The 23,135-nt window shown below is 47.6% G+C and overlaps 2 protein-coding genes across 3 annotated transcripts; one reads left to right on the top strand and one right to left on the bottom strand.

The window, feature by feature from the left end:
• The first annotated feature begins 1,014 nt into the window (after positions 1 to 1,014).
• On the top strand, positions 1,015 to 16,063 carry tmc2a (transmembrane channel-like 2a). The gene is made up of 21 exons (XM_018747015.2): positions 1,015 to 1,057; positions 2,201 to 2,227; positions 2,588 to 2,629; positions 2,812 to 3,220; positions 5,966 to 6,118; positions 6,381 to 6,471; positions 6,557 to 6,638; positions 7,670 to 7,776; positions 7,975 to 8,073; positions 8,981 to 9,123; positions 10,708 to 10,855; positions 11,008 to 11,196; positions 11,330 to 11,509; positions 11,638 to 11,796; positions 12,157 to 12,285; positions 13,211 to 13,278; positions 13,403 to 13,642; positions 13,826 to 13,951; positions 14,167 to 14,245; positions 14,397 to 14,520; positions 14,710 to 16,063. The coding sequence occupies exons 1-21, from the start codon at positions 1,015 to 1,017 to the stop codon at positions 14,934 to 14,936; spliced, it is 2,865 nt and encodes a 954-aa protein (XP_018602531.2). The 3' UTR covers positions 14,937 to 16,063.
• An 84-nt stretch (positions 16,064 to 16,147) lies between these two features.
• Positions 16,148 to 20,258, bottom strand: LOC108931320 (guanine nucleotide-binding protein subunit alpha-14-like). Of its 2 annotated transcripts, none has more exons than XM_018747019.1 (7): positions 19,965 to 20,258; positions 19,322 to 19,506; positions 18,374 to 18,528; positions 18,048 to 18,176; positions 17,560 to 17,689; positions 17,285 to 17,438; positions 16,148 to 16,538 (listed from the first exon to the last, which is right to left on the bottom strand). In XM_018747019.1, exons 1-7 carry the CDS (start codon positions 20,083 to 20,085, stop codon positions 16,324 to 16,326), a joined length of 1,089 nt encoding a protein of 362 aa, XP_018602535.1. In that variant the 5' UTR covers positions 20,086 to 20,258; the 3' UTR covers positions 16,148 to 16,323. The 2 variants fall into 2 exon arrangements, with proteins under 2 accessions (XP_018602535.1, XP_018602536.1); XM_018747020.1 differs by having other exon boundaries at positions 16,148 to 16,511.
• Positions 20,259 to 23,135: the final 2,877 nt, after the last annotated feature.

Raw genomic sequence — 23,135 nt, 5'->3', positions numbered from 1 at the left:
TTTTCAGATATTTTGTGTCATTTGTTTTTAATTGCAATAAATTGTTACTCGTTTATTCCTGTTATCATCGTGTCTATCACCTGCGAAGTAACTGACTAAAGCGAGTGCAATATTGAGTGTGCTATAATGAGGACTATAGTAATACTGTGTGCTGCAGTAAAACTCTGTGCTGTAATGCAATGAGTACTGTGGTAATACTGTCTGCTGCAATGATTCCATCCATACCACTCACCCCATACAGGGCACGGGGAACCGCAGCCTAACCCGGCACACAGGGCATAAGACCGGAGGGGGAGGGGACACACCCAGGACAGGACGCCAGTCTGTCGCAAGGCACCCCAAGCGGGACTTGAACCCCAAACCCACCGAAGAGCAGGACAAGGACCAACCCACCATGCCACCGCACCACCACACCTCCCCCTTGCTGCAATGATTACTGTGGTAATATTCCATGCTGCAATGAGTACTGTGGTCATACTGTGTGCTGTAATGAATACTGTAGTAATAATGTGTGCTGCAATGAATACTGCACTGAAATGAGTACTGTGGTAATACTCTGTGCTGCAATGAGTACTGTAGTAACACTGTGTGCTGTAATGAATACTGTAGTAATAGTGTACTCCAATGAGTACTGTAGTAATAATGTATGCTGCAATGAATACTGTACTGCAATGAGTACTGTGGTAATACTCTGTGCTGCAATGAGTACCGTGGTAATACTGTGTGCTGCAATGAACACTGTAGTAACAGACAGTGTACTGCAACGAGTACTGTAATAATACTTTGTGCTGCAATGAATACTGCTGAAATACGCAGTGTACTGCAATGAGATCTGAGTATGCTTTGCTCTTATTGCTGCGCACTCTTCTCTCGGAGTCACGCTGCACCGTCTCCCGTCACCTGTGCTCTCGTTACCCGCTGTTGCCAGGGCAACGCCGCGTCGCTTGCAAGATTCGCTCGCGGTGCCGGCGCAGCGTCCAGCAGGTGAGTGGCGTTCGGACACTCGGCACAGAAATGCCTCGGAAGAAGAGCGACGTGGCGGCGAGGATGGAGGACGGTGAGCGAGATTCTCTCTCAAACTAAGTGCCGGCTTAGTTTAAAAGCCGTTGAGTGACAGGCGGTGCGCGAGGATGAGGATGAGGCGCCGCGGCGCACAGTGGTGTGTGCAGCACGTGCCGGTGGTGCTCGCGGCGCCTCATCCTCATTCAGCCCATACTATAGTACTCGAGTGAGTACATGTGGAGAAGCTGTGCTCAGAGCACATGATTTTGGGTTTTACTGCGAATCAAGTACAGCAGAGTACAGGTACAGGTAGAAATGTCAGGAATAGGAGGGTCCTGGGCCCATGAGCCAGAGCTCGCTGGAGGGAACCCGTCCTCCACTAGGGTATGAGTGCAGTCTTTCTCGCTTGCCAGCAGGTGCCGTAGTTCTCGGAACTGGACAGGTCATGAGTTTGAGTCCCATCTCTGCAGTGCTCTAGATGAGGCAACTTAGAGAAGGAGTAAGAGGATTGAAATCTCACAGCAAGACCATTTTATTTTCGCCAGCAGCTCAAAGAGCGCAGGGTCTCAGTCTGTCCCAGGAGCACTGGGCACGAGAGCCGAGATACATGGACCAGTCTCTTTATTTCATTAACTTTTCATTAACTTTTATCAACATGAGCCTACATTGCAGTATAGTTTTAAAATGACAAAACATTACATGAATGCAGTCTCCACAACTTCCTGTTCATTGTGCTACGCTCTGCTTGGCACATCCCAGACAGCCATTGGGCGACCGAGGGGAGTGAAACGGTACAGTGGGGAGGGGACAGCGTGGAAAGACCATATGGGGAGATGTCTTTAGCTCCAGGGTGGGGGTGTGGCCAGAAGAGGAAGAGCTGGGTGTCGTCAGCATAGCAGTGATAGGAGAATCTGTGGAGGGCAATGACAGGGCAGTGGAAGAGCTGTAGATGGCGAAGAGTAGGGGGCCAAGTCATGAGCCCTGAGGAACACCAGTTGAGAGAGGCTGAGGGGATGATCGGATGATCCCAAGCTGACCAAGAGAGGAGAGTAGAATCTGGTGGTCGACAGTGTCAAATGCTGCAGACAGATCGAAGAGGATGAGGATAGAAGAGAGGGAGGTGGCTCTAGCCAACTGGAGAGCATCAGACACTGCCAGGAGTGCTGTCTCTGTGGAGTGACTAACTTTGAATCCAGACTGATATCCATCGAGGAGATAGTTCCAGGTGAGGAAATCAGAAAGTTGCTCACCGCACCCCCATGCCCCTCTTTACATGAAAATGCCATTAAAAATAAAGTGGGAACTGTTTGTATGTTGGAAAATTTGTACCTTGGATGTTCGCGACACAAGGCACAAGTGAAGCCCTTAACTTTGCTAGTGCTTCTGAAGAACAAACACCTCGTCTAAGGCTATGTATCTTCATTATTGAGTACTTTCACACCAAGTTTTATTCCTGCACACTTTTGGGTTCAAACTTTCACATGAGCTTCACTTTCTATTTTAAAGTAACTCTTACTTGCGGATTGTTTTTGGCAGCTCCAGCCACTGCACTCTGTGTTTACTGTTTGTTCCTTGTCCATCGCAGTGGGAATAGAAATTGATGGAGAAGTTGACAGTGACAGCGAAGGTCAGTTCCCCTCATCCATGTCCATGTGTCTGCGACGTCTTCTTGTGTGTTTGTCCTGTCCGAGTGTGTCTTCACACACACCAACTGTTTCTAGTCTACATGCCGGTGAGTGTACTGTGTGTGTATATATGTGTGTGTGTGTGTGTGTGTGTGTGTGTGTGTGTGTCTTGTGTCTTCGACAGAAGACACGGGCAGGAGAGGAAACGGGAGACAAGCCAGTAGAAGGGCCAATGGCCGCAGAGGCAGGAAAGCAGCTGAAGAGGAGGATGAAGATGAGGACGATTCTCCTAAAGCACGGAGAGGAGCAAACAGGAAGAAGGCAGCCAAAGCCCAGGAGAGCGAGGAGGAGGAGAGCGAAGCAGAGGCTCCCAAAGCTCAGAGAGGAGCGAACAAGAAGAGAGGAAAAGCCAAAGAGAGTGAGGAGGAGGAGAGCGAGGAGGAGAAAGGCAACAAGCGAAACAAGAAAGGAGCTACCAAGAAGGAGAAAGAGGAGCAGAACAAGAAGGAGAAGAAAGGAGAGGTGAAGGGAAAGGGCAAAGGGAAGGAGAACGAGAAAGACAAGGACAAGAAAAAAAAGAAGAAAGACAGCAGGTACACAGTCCTCTTCATCAGATACCATATACTGCACTACAGTTTATACACACAGCAGGGATAGTGCTACTCACACTCATTTACCATGTATACCACAGGGTAATTTTTACTGTATCACTTCAGAGTCAAGGGTACTACAGGGGGAGCAGGGTTTTAAACCCTTTTAATTACTACTACTCTATTTTAACTTTTATTAAAAAAAATTAAAATTAAATTTGAACTTTAAAATGAGCATGTGGTGTGTTTTTGTTTTCAAAAGAGCACTGTGATTTACTCTAGTTATGTCCAAGATTTTCCTTTACAGCAACAGAACAGAACTGGGTCACAACAATAGAGAGGTACAGTAAAAGCACTGGGAAATGCAAATATGCACAAGTAGATGATGCAGCTTGGGGGCTAAGGGTTTCCATGCCTGTCAAGGGTACTCATACTACTGTGCCCAAGAAAATCCGAAAAACATGATCTGACATTCCAAAGTTCCTTCAAAGTATCCCACAGGTGTGCTACTGTGTACTTCTCTCTCAACTGTTGCTCCAACAAGCGGTGCCCCAAAAAGCTCCTATCCCATCATGCTGGGATAGTGTACTGGATGGTCGGGATTGTGTACGGAGGAGGAGGAGAGTGAAGTGTACCATTGTGTACCAAGTGTTCTGGAGTGCCTGCTGTGGTCTCGCATTTCAGAAAGAGCAGCTGAGATGTCCCAGGAAATGTCCTGCACAGATGTGCTGAAGTCGGGTACAGTGTGCGAGTGATGAACCTGAAATACAGAGCTCCTTGCGCTCCATGCTGTCCCTCCCCGTTGTCTATGTAAATCGTAGTAACAGTGGAGCCCAGCAGTGTAATATGTGAAAAGCACAGTACGGTCTGTTGAAAACAGACAAAATGGGAGTTTGGCTCCTCCAGGTGCTTATGTGAATGATTTTCAGTTCAAAGCAGTTCTTGATGCTGAATTATCAAACAGGAGAAGCTGACCTATGTTACTTACCTAACATTTTGCTTGGGTGGGGTAAGCAAAACGGTGGTAAAACAGATCGAATTTTGATAGCTGACAGGAAGCTGATTTTGGCTTTGTCAAAAGAACGTAGAAATGAAAGCAGCGTAACCCTCAGGGATGCTTAGGGTCAGAGGGTACCAGCATGGTGTTGGTAAGGTGCTGTTTAACTCCGCTGGAGGAGAATGAGCCGATGGACCGAAATGCGTGTCCATTAAGCCTGGGAAGACATGACAGGGTGCAGTGGTGTTGTTTCAGTGGTGGCATCTTAATAACTGGCACCCCAGGTGAAGCCCTGTAGTTGACAGCAAAAACTATGAAGATCTAATTAATGTTAATTAATTTGTTTGTTCATTCGTTTAGCAGGCACTTTTCTTCTCCCAAGGCAACATGCAACTGAGATTGCTATGATGTGGACTGAGATCATGGACTGGAGCTCCTCATTTATAGATTAAATATCCCAACGAGGGGGGGCGCGGTGGCACAGGGGGTTGGACCGGGTCGTGCTCTCTGGTGGGTCTGGGGTTCGAGTCCCGCTTGGGGTGCCTTGCGGCGGACTGGCGTCCCGTCCTGGGTGTGTCCCCCTCCCCCTCCGGCCTTACGCCCTGTGTTGCCGGGTAGGCTCCGGTTCCCCACAACCCCGTCTGGGACAAGCGGTTCAGAAAGTGTGTGTGTGTGTGTGTGTGTGTGTGTGTGTGTGTGTGTGTGTGTGTGTGTGTGTGTGTGTGTGTGTGTGTGTGTCCGAACGAGGCCAATTATCACCTGTACTTTGTACAATATGTATTCAGCTGTACACACACGCGCGCACACACACACCGTTTGGACTGCTTGTCCCGTACGGGGTCATGGGGAGCCGGAGCCTAACCCAGCAACATACAGCAATGGGGGGGACACACCCAGGACGGGATGCCAGGCCATCACAAGGCACCCCAAGTGGGACTCAAACCCCAGACCCATCAGAGAGCAGGACCCAGCCCAACCCACTGCGCCACCACACCTTCGCCCCCCCATGTATTCAGCTGCACCTAAAAGTTAAATTTATTTTCGTATAGCACTCTTCTTACTGGGGCGACATGGAGCGATGAACAAAGTTCCAAAGGACACAGGATCAGTGACAGTATACTAAGAAGTAAATCGTATCAAATAAGATGAACTAAGGCAACTGAGGAAAGAAAAACAAAAAAACTCCTGGGAGGGTAAACCTCTGGGGGTTCATGTACCAATGGCTGCCCCCCACCCCTCCTGGACATTCTGTGTGATGACAGAAGAAGATAAGGAGAGGGAATGTGGCATTTGGGGGCTCAATATACCAATACAGTAGGAGATCTACTACATCGCTTTGAGGGAAAATATCTGCTGAAGGAATACATTTACGTTTATTTATTTAATACATGTAAGATTTTAATTTATTGAATCTATTCAAGATTTAATTTTTCACATTTAGTACACTGCAGCAAATTTACATTTACAAGAATACATGAGCGGCCTGTGAACAGCCTCTTTGTAGGTTCTCTGGTTTACATTCCTGTGCACTGCTCTTCACCTTAATCCATGCAAGATGCATTCTGGATGTCATTTCACAGGGAAAGACGGGACTTGATATGACCCAGCGAGACGTGGGGGCGTCTGCTACTTTACTGTGGGTACTGTGGCACACAAAGGGTGTAGAGACACGAACGAAAGGCACAGTAGATGAAGTAGATGATCACTTTGACCACACCGGGGATACTAACTTCCCGAACCCTTAACCGCAGCTCTTCGGACTCAAACTCAGACTCGGAGTCAGAGCAGTCCATGTCGGAGGGAGAGATGGCGAGGCTCATGGAGGAGGTGGAGGAGAAGAAGAAGCTCATCTCCAACATCAGGAACAAACCATGGAGGATGAAACGAAGACTGCAGCACCTGAAGTAGGAGAGGAACCACACTGCATGGAACATGTGGCTTTTCAGTGTTGAAGCTAATATTCATATCCCAGAAGTGAAATGTTTGCGGTGTATTTATTACTCTAATAATAGTATGAAACTCCATCCTGGAACACAGCCAGGGAAAATGGAGGCCCACACTGCTTATTAATGCTCTTTGATGCCTTCTGGGTATATTTTTTTGTTTGTCCTTGAGAACTTTGAGATTTATCGCTTTGCCATTCATTGTTGTATTCCTCAATGTCAGAGATGCCCAGCAGTTTGTGGACAAGTTTGAAGGAGCTCTGGGCAAAGGAAAGGGCAGGAAGCTCTACGCCTATAAGGTCATGATGACCAAGGTAGGGAGATGAGTGTGTGATCTGCCGATCATCTGCATTATCTCAAGTTCTCTAAACACTAATTCTTGTCTTCATTGCTTACTAGAAATGGATCAAGTTTCAAAGAGATTTTGAAAATTTCAAGACTGCCTGCATACCCTGGGAAAGGAAGATAAAAGAAGTTGAGAGTAAGGAACGTCTGTGTGATGCACGTCACCAGTGTTGGTGTGGTAACCGGGATGGCTGGGCCTTTTCCTGGTGGGCTGCCACTAGATCGTCACTGAGTGTACCCAAAGTTTCTGGGCAACTCTGACCAGCCAACCTGAGCAGCAGTGTTGCCCATTTTGACAACTGACATGCAGGGATGCAAGTGTCCGTGGGTCACAACCTCAACTCTTTGCACTGCCAGCTCTGTGTTGAGGTGATGATGAAGTATGCTCTTAAAGTTGGAGGACAGCAGTGTCCAAGAAGGAGAAAGATAAATCTGGCACTAAAAGGGCTGGGATTAATGAGAAAGAAGTCGAAAGTGTTCCAAAATAACGGGCATATTCCGACGGTAAAATATGAAGGTCACGTTTCCTCACGGTGCTAGATAAGTCATTCAAGGATATCATGGCAAAGGAATAATTTCAGTAATATTTGTTGTGATATTTAATAATTTCACAAGTGCTGTATGCTGGTGGTCATCTATGCAATGGTTTACTGTTTTGAAAGAAAAATTCATCAGCATTTTATTTTCAGTGAAGTGTAGTTTTATCTCTAGTCATGTAGCATTTCCCTGTTCTCTCATTCACCTTTGTCACTCACTGATTCAGACAGGACAAGACAGGAGAGGACAGGACAGGATAGGGCTGGGCAGGGGAAGACAGGACAGGACAGGATGCGGTAAGATGGGACTGGGCAGGGGAAGACGGGACAGGACAGGACAGGACAAGACGGGGCTGGGCAGGAGAAGACAGGAGAGGACAGGATAGAACAGGACAGGGAGCAGTGCGGCGCTTGTCACTGACCTCTGCAGTGCTAAATTGAGTGACTGTAGAATGATCCTCACAGTTGTCCCCACACTGTTTTCGACACGGACACCAGTTCTGCGACTGTAAGAACTGCGCGCTCGGCCATACCTCCTTTAATGGGGATCTGGTCTCAAACGACGAAGTACCTTCAGCTGTCCTCTCTCTTCATAATGATTTTCTTCAGTGTTTCGTGTTCGTTACCCCAGGTCATTTCGGCTCTTCTGTAGCCTCGTACTTCATATTTCTGCGCTGGATGTATGGGATGAATCTGGTTCTCTTTGGCTTCACGTTTGGCTTGGTCGTCATCCCGGAGGTGAGAACATCTTCAGGGACTCAACATGCTGTACACTTATTTTAGAGTCTCTCTTAAAGATCTAATTTAATTGTGGGTTATGGATGAACAGCTAGATGTGTTTGAGGTTAACTTCACTTCTGAAACAATCACTATGTTCTTATGTTCGTGTGTGTGTTTTCTTGTGTAATTGCATGTGTGTGTTCGTATGTTCCATAGGTGCTGATGGGCCTCCCATATGGATCGATTCCCAGGAAGACTGTCCCCAGGGCAGAGCAGCCAACGGCAATGGACTACTCCGTTCTCATGGACTTTGGTGTAGGTTGCATGCTTGTGACCACAACCTGATCAGTCAATCAATCGATCAATCAATCAGCCAATTGAGTGTTTTAAACATTGTAAATTTGCATATATTAATTCAGCAGACCCTTTATTCTTACTGTTGTTTGCCGATCTGTACACCACAGCAATGTGACACACACACTCACACACTACAACCAGTCTAAACTCAGCAGTTCACCTGAAACGCATGTTGGAGGACACTGGAGCACCTGTGTGAAACCACATGAACACAAGGAGAACGTGCAAACTCCATACAAACTGAGCTGGATTCTTACCTGTGTCTGGACTCAACCCAGGAGCCCTGGGGTTTATCCAATTTTTCAAGATTTTCTAAACATGAAATTATAACAAACATTTACAGCATAATTTACATAATTACAATACTATATGGTGAGGGGGCATGGTGGCACAGTGGGTTGGACCGCAGTCCTGCTCTCCGGTGGGTCCAGTGTTCGAGTCCCGCTTGGGGTGCCTTGCGACGGACTAGCATCCCGTCCTGGGTGTGTCCCCTTCCCCTCCAGCCTTACGCCCTGTGTTGCTGGGTTAGGCTCCGGCTCCCCGCAACCCCATATGGGACAAGCGGTTCAGACAATGTGTTTGTACTATATGGCTGTATATCCGCACTGCTTCTGCTCTGCGCACTTTCTCCCAGAAACATGTGAATTGGTGACTCCAAACTGCCCTGCTGTGTGTGTGTGTGTGTGTGTGTATATGTATGTGATACATTGCTGTAGTGTATGCATGACTGTTTAGTGTAAGTTGCCTTGGATAATGATTTCAGCTAAATGCTACATACACACACGGAAGGGAATGCGTCAAGTGGAGTACATGGAGTGAGCCCTTTTATACACTTACGTACTGTATACCACTATTTCCACTGCAGGGTTACTGCAAGTACTCAGTGCTCTTCTATGGCTACTACAACAACCAGCGAACCATTGGCTTCCTCAAGTTCAGGCTGCCCCTGTCCTACCTCATGGTGGGAGTCGGCACCTTCGGCTACAGCCTAATGGTTGTCATACGAACGTGAGTATGGATTAAATGTGCAATTTGTCTTGCGGCACCAGCATTTTCCAACCACAGAAACTATGGTTTTTCTCTACTTCATCACTTAAATGGGACTAAGAATTGCTTCGTTTCTTGAAAAGCTTATCATCCGCTTTATAGGCATCTACTGGAGTAACAAGCCCTCAAAACGGTGGTATTGGATAACTGTGGTGACTCTGCTACGAGAATTGTGTGTCTGTTTGTGACACTCTTGAATTTTGTTTACTTTGAGTTGTAAGTCGGTATTACAAGTGTTTGGAGAAAGACACCTGCTAAATGAAGAAAAGCACATGTGAACAGCCCAAACAGCTCCATGGGGAGGGGTACATCAGCAGGGGCTTTCAGACGGGAACAGAGCACCAAACTGTCTTATACAGATGGAATGGGGGCAAACGGTCCCTCCTTCTGGTGAGCCGGGACACTTCGTGCACGTGCCTCTACGTTCTGGGTCTTCTGGCAGGAGTATTTATAACACGGTGTAAAGACAAAAAGCACTTTGGCCCAAGACTAGACAAGGGTGTTGGTGCTCAGATGCAGAAGTTGTATTCTTCTACCCCATACATCACACGAAATTCACTATACCCAGTACAAGTGTAATTATAAGAAATAATAGCAGATATGATATATGAAAAATATACGGAAAAAACAGTGTACAGTCTTCCTCGACTTGCAAAGGTAATGTGTTCCGGAAAAACCCTTTGTAAACCTCATAACAGAAAAATGTAATTACCATTAGTTTCAGTCTTAAACGTTTTTCTCTTTCTCACTCCCTAAAAGTGACACCCATTTATGCTGCGTTGTCACCAAATCCGATTAAAATACAGTTATAGTTAACCTTAATTATCATAACAAGGCAATATCTCTTTAATTACTCTGTAACACTGCATGTTTATTATTATTATTATTATCATCATCAACAACAACAACAACAACAACAACAATAATAATAGTAATAATAATTTCATACTTGAATGTAAAAAACAACACACCCATGAACATTACGTAGCCTTTGGGAGATGAAGCTGGCTTTTTTCCACACGGAGTCGCTGCTGCCCTCCAGCGCTTTTTGCCATTTCAAAAATTGTTTAGGTAATCAGAAAAGGACTATTAAATAATGTTCTTCATAAAGAGGAATTTTCGTAATCCAACATTCGGGGATGATGGTAGTCGTATGTTATTGATCCTGAAACCGTGCATTAACTTGGGGGTGAGGCTTTTACATGGAAGTTGGAAAACGACAGAGAAGCAATGTTTCGCTGAAGGCTCAAAGCTTGTAGCTTGGAAGTCAGAGGATAGATCTACAGCTAACAATCTACACCTTCTGTTTGCTTCTTCCCAACCTACTCTACTCTTCTGTACAACTTAAGGAAGTGCTTACTGATCACAGTCGCAGTCTGTCAGACCATCGTTTGAAACTTTGGTGCACGATTTGAACAGGTTTGCTAGCTCTCTTTATAAAAAAAAAATAGTTGTCAAAAAAAAAAAATTGTGTTGGCGAAAAAGTTTGTAACTCGACTGTATATAAGTTCCTAACTGGCCTTCGCAATCTGTGGGGGGCTTCAGGATGGCAAAAAATGCAGATGTGGGAGGCGGGGACAGCGAAGATGGCGAGTTCACCTTCGCCTGGAAGATGTTCACCAGCTGGGACTACCTCATTGGGAATGCGGAGACTGCTGACAACAAGTATGCCTCCATCACAACCAGCTTCAAGGTAACCCATGCCAGGGGTAACCACCTAAGAGCCGCGTGGTCAGTCTCACTTGGTCATGCAATTGGGTCAAAGCCAGAGGAGTGCTGGTGACATGAAAGGAAGAGCTCCTCGGTACTGAGTTTGTTGCTTTGTGAATGTCTGCAACCCTACAGGAGTCCATTGTGGATGAGCAGGAGAACCAGAAAGATGAGAACATCCACCTGAGGAGGTTTCTCCGGGTTCTTGCCAACGTTCTGATCCTCTGCAGCCTGGGAGGAAGTGGCTACCTCATCTACTTTGTGGTGAAGCGCTCGCAGGAGTTTGCAACCAGGGATGACCTGAGCTGGTACGAGAAGAACGAGGTATGCAGAGATTATGCACTCCATTTCACCTACGCCCATTTACCTGGCCCAGCTCTGTATGAGACCACATCATACCTGAACCTAGATTTGATGGTGAACCTTTGTGGCCCTAACCACCATGGTCTCTCCCAAGGTGGAGATTGTGATGTCCCTGCTTGGACTTGTTTGCCCCCCGCTGTTTGAGACCATTGCAGAGTTGGAGGACTACCACCCACGTATCGCCCTCAAGTGGCAGCTCGGACGGATATTTGCCCTGTTTTTGGGAAACCTCTACACCTTCCTCTTTGCCCTGTTTGATGAGGTGAATGCGAAGGTAAGGTAATTGGCGGCGATTCCTTCAACACCCTTTTCCCGGATACCCCGTTTTCCCCTGATGGAGCTCGGTAGAAAGTTTCAGTTCTTAGTCACAAGATTCTCAGAAGTAGTTCTCTTGTCTCTCAGCTGGATGAGGAGGAGTCGATCAAGAATGCCTCCATCTGGGCTATGAAGGAGTATTACGCCAACTTCAGTGCATATAACAATGACACCAGTGCCACCCCCCCACCTATCAACCCGGCCGACGTCATCCGGGGACCCTGCTGGGAGACCACAGTGGGCATCGTAAGGGTCGTCTTCTCCACACCCATGCGCTGTTCCCATCAGTCATAGCTGAGCGACTTCACAAACAGAGCTGTGGGGGGGAGGTGTTCACTTATCCAAACAAGGTATAAAAAGGCACATAATAAAATCAATATTACAGCAGCAAGGTTTTAGACTTCTTTTTTTCACTTGGCTAATGTGGGTTACTGTGTTTACATAAAAATGGAACCAGCCCAGGTTAATTTGTTTTTGTTTTTCAAGTTCATACAACAAAATGTTGGGGGGGATTTCCTATATGTACTGTCTGCCCTGTTGCACTCCATTCCCTGCTGTATAACCCCCCTCGCACAGGAACGTTTTGTTAAAACTTTGCGTCTCTAGGAGTTTGTGAAGCTCACCGTCTCCGACATCCAAGTGACGTATCTGACCATCTTGATCGGTGACTTCCTGCGAGCCGTCGTCGTCCGCTTTCTCAACTACTGCTGGTGTTGGGACCTGGAGGCCGGATTTGTGAGTGCTGCATGTACACGGCAGTGCCATTTCACCACACACCCCTCTGAAACAAAATAAAAGTACCCGGCTAGTGTGTGTGTGTGTGTGTTTGTGTACAGAGTTAAATGTGCTTTGCAGATTGTTGACGGTGAAAGTCGTGATGACAGTACGCAAGTCAGTCTTGGGCTGTTAATGTTTCTGGTCATTCCTGCTTCCAGCTGCAGCTCAGAGTCAGAGTAACGCATATTCTGCACCAGTACTTTCAGAGCAGCATCAGTGCGAGTGCGGTTTGCTGAACTGTAGAGATACCTGAGATGCCTGATCATTCTTCAGTTAATTTATTCATGCAAAACTGCATTTAGTCCCCTTTTCTATTGTGTTGCACTTACATTCTGAGACAATAGGTGGCAGTAAAGAATAGAAGTTTTTCCATCGCTTTAAATTAGCCATGATTTTAAAGCAATTACAAAAAAAGACACCTTTTTATTTTGGCATTTTTATTTTTATTATACTCTTTCAAAGTATTTTTATTTGTTGTATTTATTAGTATGTGTATTATAGCAATATCTGAGATTTTTACAGAACATGACTAGTGAATAAATCAAGGGATGTGTGTATTACTAGGCGTTTAATGGTTGTGATTTTGGGATATAAAAAAGCTTTAAAGTTACTAAAATAACAAGAATTCCAGGCCTAACTGTGTTTGTAACCTGAGGAGGCTGCATGATGACGATGGCAATGAAGGTTCTTATTATTCTTTTTTAGCCAACACCTTCATCCAAGACATTTTACCATATCAGGACTGTATCAAAGTGCTCTCCTCTTTGTACACCTTGGGCTCACGCTGTCTCCTCAGCCTGCTGTGTGTGTGCGATTCCTGTTGTTGAGCCTTTTAACACACCCCGATTACATTCTGAAACTCCTGTCCACTTCTGCCCTCCAGCCGTCCTACGGAGAATTCGACATCAGTGGCAACGTGTTGGGTCTGGTCTTCAATCAGGGCATGATTTGGTAAGAGATGGAGAACACCTCACTCCTCTAGAGATGCCCTGATGCTTGATGTCACTTCCATGTTCTCTCCATGATGAGACTTCCCAAGGTACACGTTTCCACATGCCATCATCTCTCCTGCCAGGATGGGGGCCTTCTACGCTCCAGGGCTGGTGGGAATCAACGTGCTCCGCCTGCTGACCTCCATGTACTACCAGTGTTGGGCCGTGATGGCCTGCAACGTGCCGCACGAGAGGGTCTTCAAAGCCTCGAAGTCTAACAACTTCTACATGGGCCTCCTGCTGCTCATCCTCTTCCTGAGCCTCCTCCCTGTGGTCTACACCATCATGACGTTGCCGCCCTCGTTCGACTGCGGCCCCTTCAGGTGAATGCGCTCACAGAAATGCCATTAAAAGCCGTTTCAGCCCCACGGACAGTCTCGCGCCTTTCTTTCTGCTCCATACACATACGTAGTATGCACACTAACACAGACACACCAACTCCGTTCTGATCAGAATTACCAAGTGTTTCCATGTGACTCCTGTGTTACTGGCCCATGTGTTAACAGTGGGAAAACAAAAATGTATGATGTCATCATGGAAACGATTGACCTGGATCTCCCTGCCTTCATGGGGACGCTTTTCAGCTATGCAGCTAACCCTGGACTCATAATCCCAGCTGTCCTACTCATGGTGTGAGTACTGAGCACACTGTCATTCACCTCTGAGAGTGTGTGTGTGTATATGAGAGACCATATGGAGGAGCTGCTCACCTTTGCAAACTTATTCATTCTCTTGTCATTTTTTTTTTCCGTTGCCCTGTCTCCCCTTCCGCTTTTCTATCTGTCACCTTGTCCCGTCACCATGTCCTTTCCTCCTGTCCCCCTGTTTTCTCCCCTCTGGCTGACAGGTTGGCCATCTACTACCTGAACTCTGTCTCAGAAGCATATAAAAACTCCAACATGGAGCTCAAGAAAAAGATGCAAATGGTAAGTCCATACCGTAGTAAACCATTAACAATAAGCACTTAGTTGCTCGTGTGTGTAGTGCGTTTCTCATTGCACTTCACTGCTTCCATCCTCCTCCCTATTTCCTGTCGTCTACCACAATGTGACAAGTGTGAAATTTTACCCTGGTTAGCAAAGAGACGAGGAGAAGAACCGCAGGAACAACACCAATAGCACCAACCAGGTGATGAAGGACCTGGAGGACCTTCTCCCCAACCGCTCTCTGGTGCCCACTCCCGCTCCACAGGGCGCCACAGGTGAGCCTGGCTGTAGTCGGGGAAACAGGGACGAGTCTGCAAGGAGATGGGTTGCAGGTGCTGCTTCAGGACACTGCAGCCCTTTAGTGGGCTTTCATTTACAGTGATTCAATAACTCCAGAGTGTGGTAAATGTGTGGTATATGTTGGAAGGCAGCAGTGACACTGAGGCGAACCCTTCTGCCTGCAGACGCCAAAGGTGACCCGGGGGGAAAATCAGCCAAGGTGACGGGTAAGCCAGGGGCAGCGGGGGGTGCCGTGACCCTCCAGAAGGACGTGTCCTTGGCCTCACCGAACCCGCGCACCGCTGTGACGCGTCCCCCGGGACCCCGTGGGCCCGGACCTCTCCCTGGCAACCAGCTGCAGGTCCCTGGAGGAGAGGCCGGGCGGGGGCGGGGCCAACCCCGAAGACAATAATATGCGGTCAACAAGTAGAAACAACCTTCAAGGGCTTCCGGAGTCATCATTCTCAGGCGAAGCAGTTGAGTAGATTGTGTCGCTTGTAACTTCGTCCTCGATAAATCCTCTAGAACCTCTTCCAGAACCTGCAGGGGGCCCATGTCACACTGTGTGAGGGACCCAACCCTAACTGTGTCCAGGCGCCTCCATACACACCGATACTTGCATAAGACCAATATGGACGTCTGCAAGGACAACAGCGCAGACGATGCTCTTTGGCACGCGGTGCACATCACATGATGTCACGAAATGGTGACACAGAGTGACACACCAGTGGCAGCGTAGGGACCCCTCTGCCGGACTACCAAGAACGTTGTTGCTGTTACTTTACAGCGTCACAGTCATCGCTGACTGAACGGAAATCGGCATCCAGAGACACAGGCTGACTTTGTGTGAGGACGAGTCCCTGCACATGCCCAGATGACAGTTGTTTTCTACTTTAAATATTCATGTCCCGCTGTGTAACATTCCTTTGTATTGCTATGGTCACACTGAGGACGTTCACAAGAAGGTTGCAGGTTCCAATCCCAGCGTTGTTTCATTACTGGGAGACACACTGACTTGGAAACACTGCAAGATGCACTGGCTGGAGAAGCTTGAAAAGGTAGTAAATGAGCACGCAATCTGACCACACGTCTAAACCACAGCAGAGCATCAGCATCAGCACCTTCCATGCAAATGAGAGAGCGGACAGTTTGTTTCGTTCATGTAAATGGAGGTGTTTGTCGGACAATGAGGCTCTGTATGAGAAGAAAGGAGCCTTTCAAGTGAAAATGAGGCTAAGCTCACAAATACGATACATATGTTCATGGCGATGGAGTTAATTTAGTATGAACCCAACGTGATTTATTCTCAGCGATGCAGTGTCGCTGAGCGATGACCACTTCTTTACCTTCAGCCAACTACTCACGTTCTACATGGCTTTGCTTTAGTGTTATTTTTGCTGTGAAAAAGGTCAGTAAAAAAGTTTCAGAGCCAGTGGTGTTAAAGGATTTTCTTCTGCTGTGGACCGTGTTCACATGTTTTGTCCTCATCACAGAAGAACTTGAATGAAGACACAGTGAAAACAAGCCATAAATTGTACACCACCTAGCCTGCATTATCTTCTAAATATATGAAATAGCTTCTACAATTCTTCCTATAAAGAAAAAACACTGTGTTGCCATACATATGTTACAACATCACGTGTATTTACATCACGTTAACCCAAAAAATGAACTGCAGCGCATACATACATGTTTCTCCCTTCCGATACTTTTGCAGATTCAGTTTCTGTCCAGTGTTACACTCATCGGAACTGGAGCATCTCCAGCATCTTGCACATACCTCATCACACTCGTGAACTTTATAATATGCTGAACATTTTAAGGTTAATGTTAATCAGGGTGTCCTTGACCGCAGCAAATACGAAGCGCATGTTCTCCGTGTCTGTGGCGCAGGTGAAGTGGGAGTAGATGTTCTTCTTCTCTGTGTTCTGCTCCTCATACATGCGAAGGATGAAGCGTCTAGCTGACACAGCATCATTCTTGGGGCCTAGAAGTTTCCACAAACCATAATCACCTAAGGACCACAAATTACAGCAATCATATTTATCCATTAGTTAGTCCATTCTGACAAAAGAGGAGAAATCAGAGGATCTCACCAAGGGTCACAGTAATCATCATCGTAGAGTTCTGTCTTACAAATATTCACAGTAATGATTATTTCTCAACCAAGGGCCCTGAAACGGGCACAATTAATAAAACCACTGACTTCCTGCAGCTCATCTGTGTATCCTTACCAGATACCATGGCCAACATAAACCAACCCTTCCAGATAGCTTGGTCAAATTAGAGCATCATAAGCAGATACTATGGTTAACCTAATTCATTCCTACGAGATATCATAAAAAACAAAAACAATCCCTTGCAGAAAGCTAGACCTATTTAAGAGCATCGTTACCAGATACTATGGTCAACCTAACCCTTACTAGATACCACAGCCAACATAAACCATCCCCCACAGATAACTATGGTCAACCTAAATCATCTCCATCAGGTAGTATGACTAAACTAGACCAGACCTGTTATGTACCATAGCCACCCTTTACCGTTACTACCACATAGCATGGCCCACATAAACCATCCAAAGGAGATGTCAGTTTTGGGAACAGGGAACAACTCAATCCAGATTCAAACCAGAGTCTGGGGAGTGTTCCACAATGAACCAAGTCACCTGGAGCTGCCTTTTGAAACTTTGAACATATCAGTACCATCAAGGATCAACAGAATGGAGCTGGACAGGAAGAAATGTATGCAGTGACTGACCCGTGTAATTGGGGTAATAGTCCACCAGGTGAGAATGTGCAATCTTCTCTTCTAGGAGGTCCGTCTTGTTTAGAAAGAGGATGAAAGAAGATTCCTCAAACCAGGGGCTGGTGATGATAGTCCTGAACAACGCCTTGCTCTCCTCCATGCGTTTCTAGGCAAATATGCAGAGTACAGTGAACAATCATTATGATCGTGTTAAGCTGACAGGCTGATCATTTTTTTTCATTCATAGCTACCGAGATCAAACATGAAATCTGTGGAGATCAACTTACCACATCGGGAGATTCCAGTAAAACTTGATCATATTCGCTGAGCGCCACAAGGAAGATAATGGAAGTCACCCTCTCAAAGCAGTGGATCCACTTCTTCCTCTCTGACCTTTGACCTCCCACATCCACCATCCTGAAGAGAGTGTAACATCAGAGTGAGCACCATTCTCACCCCTCTTTGACAGCAGTCTGTTACTGGTATTAATTTGTCGTGGTTTACCCTGTTCATACAGTGGACTAATTTTTATTGTGTCAGTTCAGGGTAAGTACCTTCATCAGGAGCACTACAGAGACAGCAATGAAGTGTACACCAGCCACCATCCTCATGTTTTACACCCTTATTCCCATTGCAGACTTTATGCCAATAATGAACTTCAGCTCATTTGCTCTTCCAGATTTCCACCACCTGCAACTCACTCCTGGTACCGCTGGCAAATTCCTAGTAGCCACGTTACCACACTCATGGTATCCTTTCCACAAACTGGGCGTACCTGAAGGTCACGTTTTGCAGGTGAAAGGGATACTCTATGATTCCCGTAGTGGGCACCCGAACTCTTAGGATGTCCTGTTCGGTGGGCACGTAAGTGGCCTTAGAGATTCGATCCAGGGCATCGAGATAACTGGAAGAGCAGAAATATCAGAGAGGTGAGGAAAAGTCCTGTAGGACAAATCGAAGCATTAGTTCCAGATGTGTTTCAGCATGATCTTCAGCAGAGCAAGTCCAGCTCCTTTTGTACCAATCACATAAGCAGTATCATACAAAACAAGGTGCTCTCTCTCACACGCGGGCACACACACATGGCAGTGGAGCACTCACTAGCTGGTGGAATCGGACAGCTGGTATTCCCGCCTGCGCTGGTAGCAGTGCTGGAGCCCCCAGTCCTTCCACAGCTGCGCAATGGCCTCCACATGCCTCTGGTCCAGCGTGGTCACCATGTGCAGCTGCACCTGCTTCAACATCTCTGCGTATTGCTGCAAGCGAGAGGGCATCGCGGTGAGGCCAAGCGCTGAACAACGGGAACCGCAAAACATGACTGGAGAGGGTGCAAGAAGAGCTTGATCTCAGGGAAGTTCCACCTGTGACCGCATCACTGAGAGGTGCTTAAGGCTTCATTACTCACAGCGCTCATCCCAACCCTTCAGTGAACAAAGCACTCTTTCCTACTTTGTCTATTATGTGTCGCTTTCAAGAAAAGCGCCTGACGCATCGACACCTCAAACCCTCAACGCACAGAAGGCCACCTACTGTCCTGACTCTAGGTGTCAGAGGATCTTCAAGCCTCATCTCTGGGTGGATGATTAGGTGGCGGTGTCGCGAGCTCATGGGAGCAGCTGGTCTTGAACCTCACGCAAACTGGCACTACAGGCTGCACGGGTTCTGATCGCAGGAACGGGAAGGGAAGTGTAAGGCAGTGAAGTACCGTGCAGGATCAGCACACTGCTTAGCGTTCAGAGCCGTAATAACCTGTTTTCATGTAGTTGTGACTGACAGTGTGAGCTTTGTGTAATACAGTATCTACTGAGAGAGAATGATCCATTTACACCACTGTTTAAATACCAGGGTACATGCAACGATCAGCGGTACCACAGCGAGAGCAGGGATTTGAACTCAACACCTTCAGACTCTAAGGCAACAGCTCCAATGACTGTGCTGTCGGCTGACGACATGAGTGTACCCGTGAGCCCTCTACATGCCACCCCTTCATGAATAGGTACCGCGCTTTACCGCGAGCAATGGGCATGGTTCAGTCGAAAGACGGATTACTGTGTTGCGGGGGTCTGCGAGGGGGATGCCCAGACACTCCATTGCCTGGACCATGGCCTGCATGGAGGTGAAGATGTTCTGGTAGACGATCCTGGTGAAGCCTCTCCTGTCTTCTTCGGAGTAGCCCGAACCGTGGATGATCCTCATCTGCTTGATGAAGGTGCTCTTCCCACTCTCCCCGGCCCCTGGTCGGCAACACAGAGCACAAGCTCTTTGCTCATTTGCATTATTTAAAAGAGTTTGCTCCGCACCCAGCACAGTGTGGCACGGCTTGGCACTTCCGAAAACGCCGGCGGACACCATGCATCTCACATGCCGCTCAGTAAGTCAATAAGCGCTAGGACCGTTGCGGCTGTAAACTGGCACGTGCTCAGAAACACAGTGGCCGAGCAGAAAAGCACGTGAAGGCACCCGTTCGAACCCGTGCACCAGGTGATGGCTGCACTGCTAGTGTGCTCACGTCCACATGCGTGCTGGAAGGAAGACAGAGACCTAGCACAGCACATGATGCTCACTCGCTCCAAACCCAGGGCTACAAGGGGTCGTGGGATTCTCTCCCACCCCCCGGGGGACGCGCTCACACTTCACTGATAGCCACATGTGTTTAACATGTAATTAAGCGGTAGTAGAAGCTGGAACTGACCCAGGAGCAGCAATTTCATCTCTCTGGCCGAACCCTCCTTCTCCCTCCTCAGCTGCCTCTCAATCTCCTTGCTGATCCTCAGACATTCTCTGTCTTCAGTGGACATGCAGCACTCGTTCATCCTGGCTGAGAGATGATGTGAGCCGAGCCGAAAGTGGAGTAGTTTCCAGGCGAACGGGGCCCTCAAGATGCGCTCTCTCCGTGTGGGAAGGACCGCGTGTTCCTCCTCGCTCCTGTGATGTTATTCAGAGCCCGGTGCAGAGCTCATTGTGGAGTTTCTCCTCCAGCTTTCATTTCAGAAAACTAGTCCTGCAGCTTCCAACCCACCTAGAAACCTGTCCTAACCTCCAGCAAAACCCCTCCCCCTCCCTCCTCCCCCCGAGGGCGAAACCTTTCCCAGAAGAGGTGTGAAAGCTCCTCGTGAATGAAGTGTTTCTGGTTGTGGCACTTTAAGGCGGAACTCCACGATCTAGGAGATACAGGAGACATGTGGGAAGGAGGACAGGCGCCGCTGTGAAGATGCATGGTTCTTGGCTTGGCAGGCTGGAGGGCAGCGCGGACGACTGCAGCGGGGTCACTTCGTAGTACATTCAGTGGGTCTAACGCGTACCGTGTGCACACACATGTCACCTCATGGCACATTGCTGCGTTGCTTCATTGTCCAGGGCCACCACAGGTGTGCGCTGCAGAAATGAAGCATGAGGGACGGGGCAGGACAGCGCAGCGCGAGAAGCGTTGTGGGAATCCTCATCTGCAGCCCCTCTCGAGGGGACAGGACAGAATTGGTGAGCTGGGACGCTGGTTACACTGTCACACAGTTCCTCGCCCAGCAGCCAAACCATGAGGTTACCACACCCCCCACACCCCCCAGCGAACCGCCATGAAACTCCACCCTTTGCAGAGCAACGCCTCCTAGAGCAGCAGGTATTTCCTGTTCTGGAACATTCTTTCTCATCAAAAAAGCAATATTGCGTGACTCTGGATGCTTGAAATTTTCTTCTCATTGTTTCCTTGACATTTTTGCCTCTAAGCAGCTTTTTTCAGCCGCTGCAGTTCTGAACCGTTTTTCTTTTACTTTCTGTTTGGAAAGAGAAGCGAAAAGGTCCCACATCGCATGGCATCACGTGAGAAGGACAGCCCCACATCTTTGCCTCGCTCCACCGGACACGACGGCAGTGATGCGGTCACCGTGACGAATCCGGCTCCTCCCCGCCCTCCATCGCGCAGTGTCCTCCGCGACCAATTTGGACGGCACACGGCTCACACCGCCCTCTTACCGAGTTAACGACAAACAACCTTACAAGTCAGTCGATAACATGTCTCAGTGTCTCCAGACAAAGTGGAGAGTGTCTAGCATCCTGCTGTGTCCTCCTTCACAGCACGGACGGATAAACCACTCGGCGCACATTCTTGGTGCGTGACGTGGGGAACCAAACCCAAGCCCGTCTTTCTCATCGCAGTTCCCCTATGCATAATAAACAGATATAGGCACGCGGCTTTCTGTGACACTGACCACAGAAAGACAACCAGAAGGGATGGGCTGCTACTGACCCTCGGACCCCCACAGGGTTATGGATCTCCTCAGAGGCTTTTGTTTTCCTGTCCTCAGACGCCAGCTGGCGTACTTGCTGCTCTGTGGCATTGGTGCAGCTCCTATGAAGGAGTTGCAGAAGTTCTGTCCGAGACAATGCAAGGCCATAAAGTGCAACACCCTAAGCAAAACGCTGACTAGTCAGGTAACATCAAAGGTGGAGGAGGTTCAGAAAACGTGATTTACTTGGTTAGGGTTAGGCTGTGCGCTTTCATTTACCATCTGTTGACTCAGTTACTCAATATCCGTGCGACTTTTGGACGATTACTTGAGTACCTTTATGAAAGTGACAGTACTGCCCCTTCACTATAGGTGCTGATACCTCTACCCACCTGTGCCAAAGTGCTGCATGTCCCCTTCTCTTGTCCTTGAACCGAGCTGCCTTTCCATTCCTTTATGGGTTCACTTTGAGGGTGCATGGCATGGCTCTCCCCAGGAGCATTACTTACTGATGCCTAAGTACCGTATGTGCACAGTTTACCTTGGAGTGACTGAATTAGTGCAGAGCTGAAACTAGAGGCACTTTTTTCCAGGAGATTTTTCCAACACAACTGCAGCGCATTAGAGACACGGCGTAAGATGTGCCTTTCCGAAGTATGATAATTGGCGCTTGTAGCTCTGCGTTGGCTTCTCTTCAGATTTCTGAGCTGGATTTCGTTTTTCCAACTCTCCCGAAGTACAGGACACCCACACAAACTGAACAGGCATCGAACTCACATCCAGCGACGCCATGTCAACTTCTGAGGCGAGCGTGAATTGAGCCGCGGTCACTTTGTTTTTTCTTTAAAGGTCGTAGGAGCCGTCCCTATCTCACTACTGACTCCACCCAACTACTTGTCCAGGCCATAGTGACTTCCCATCTGGACTACTGCAACTCTCTTCTGTATGGCCTTCCTGCTAATGCCATCAAACCTCTGCAGCTTCTACAGAATGCTGCTGCATGAGATGTGTTTGATTTGCCAAAGCGCTTCCACGTATCCCCTCCACTCATCTCTCTGCACTGGCTTCCTATGGATGCCCGAATCAAATTCAAAACCCTGCTTACTGTGTAAAATGCATCAATAAAACTGCTCCCAGCTATCTACAGGACTTGATCAACCGGTACACCCCAGCCAGGCCCCTTCACTCATCTACTTCTGCTCGCTTGGTCCCACGCACAAAAGGAAAAGCTTGGAGGTTCTCGGTCCATTGTGGTGGAATTACCTTCCCCTGTCACTCAGAACTGCGGAAACTCATTTTCAAGAAGGGTCTGAAAACCCACCTCTTCAAGATCCACTTTGCCCAAGATCTCTCCAGCTCCTCTATGGTGTAACTTCATGCATTGTAACTCCAGAAACATCCCCAGATACAACCTTTATTTAGCCATTACTCTGGTATTGTACTGCTCATTTTGATTATCTTATATATAATAAAAAAATTTTTTAAAAATTGGTGTGGGTATCAGGATTTGTCTGTGCCTTATGCACCTACTTGAACAATGAACCTCCGTGTACCAAGTGGTAAGGAACAAACTAGGTTTGCTTGAGACTTTCATGTCTGCAGCCGTCTCCTTCTCTCAAGGTAATGCATAAATTGTACTT

This window comes from Scleropages formosus, chromosome 6 (genome assembly GCF_900964775.1).
Source record: "Scleropages formosus chromosome 6, fSclFor1.1, whole genome shotgun sequence".
NCBI classification, from domain to species: domain Eukaryota; kingdom Metazoa; phylum Chordata; class Actinopteri; order Osteoglossiformes; family Osteoglossidae; genus Scleropages; species Scleropages formosus.
Note: the sequence above shows the minus strand (reverse complement) of the source record. Positions and strands in the feature narration are given on the sequence as shown.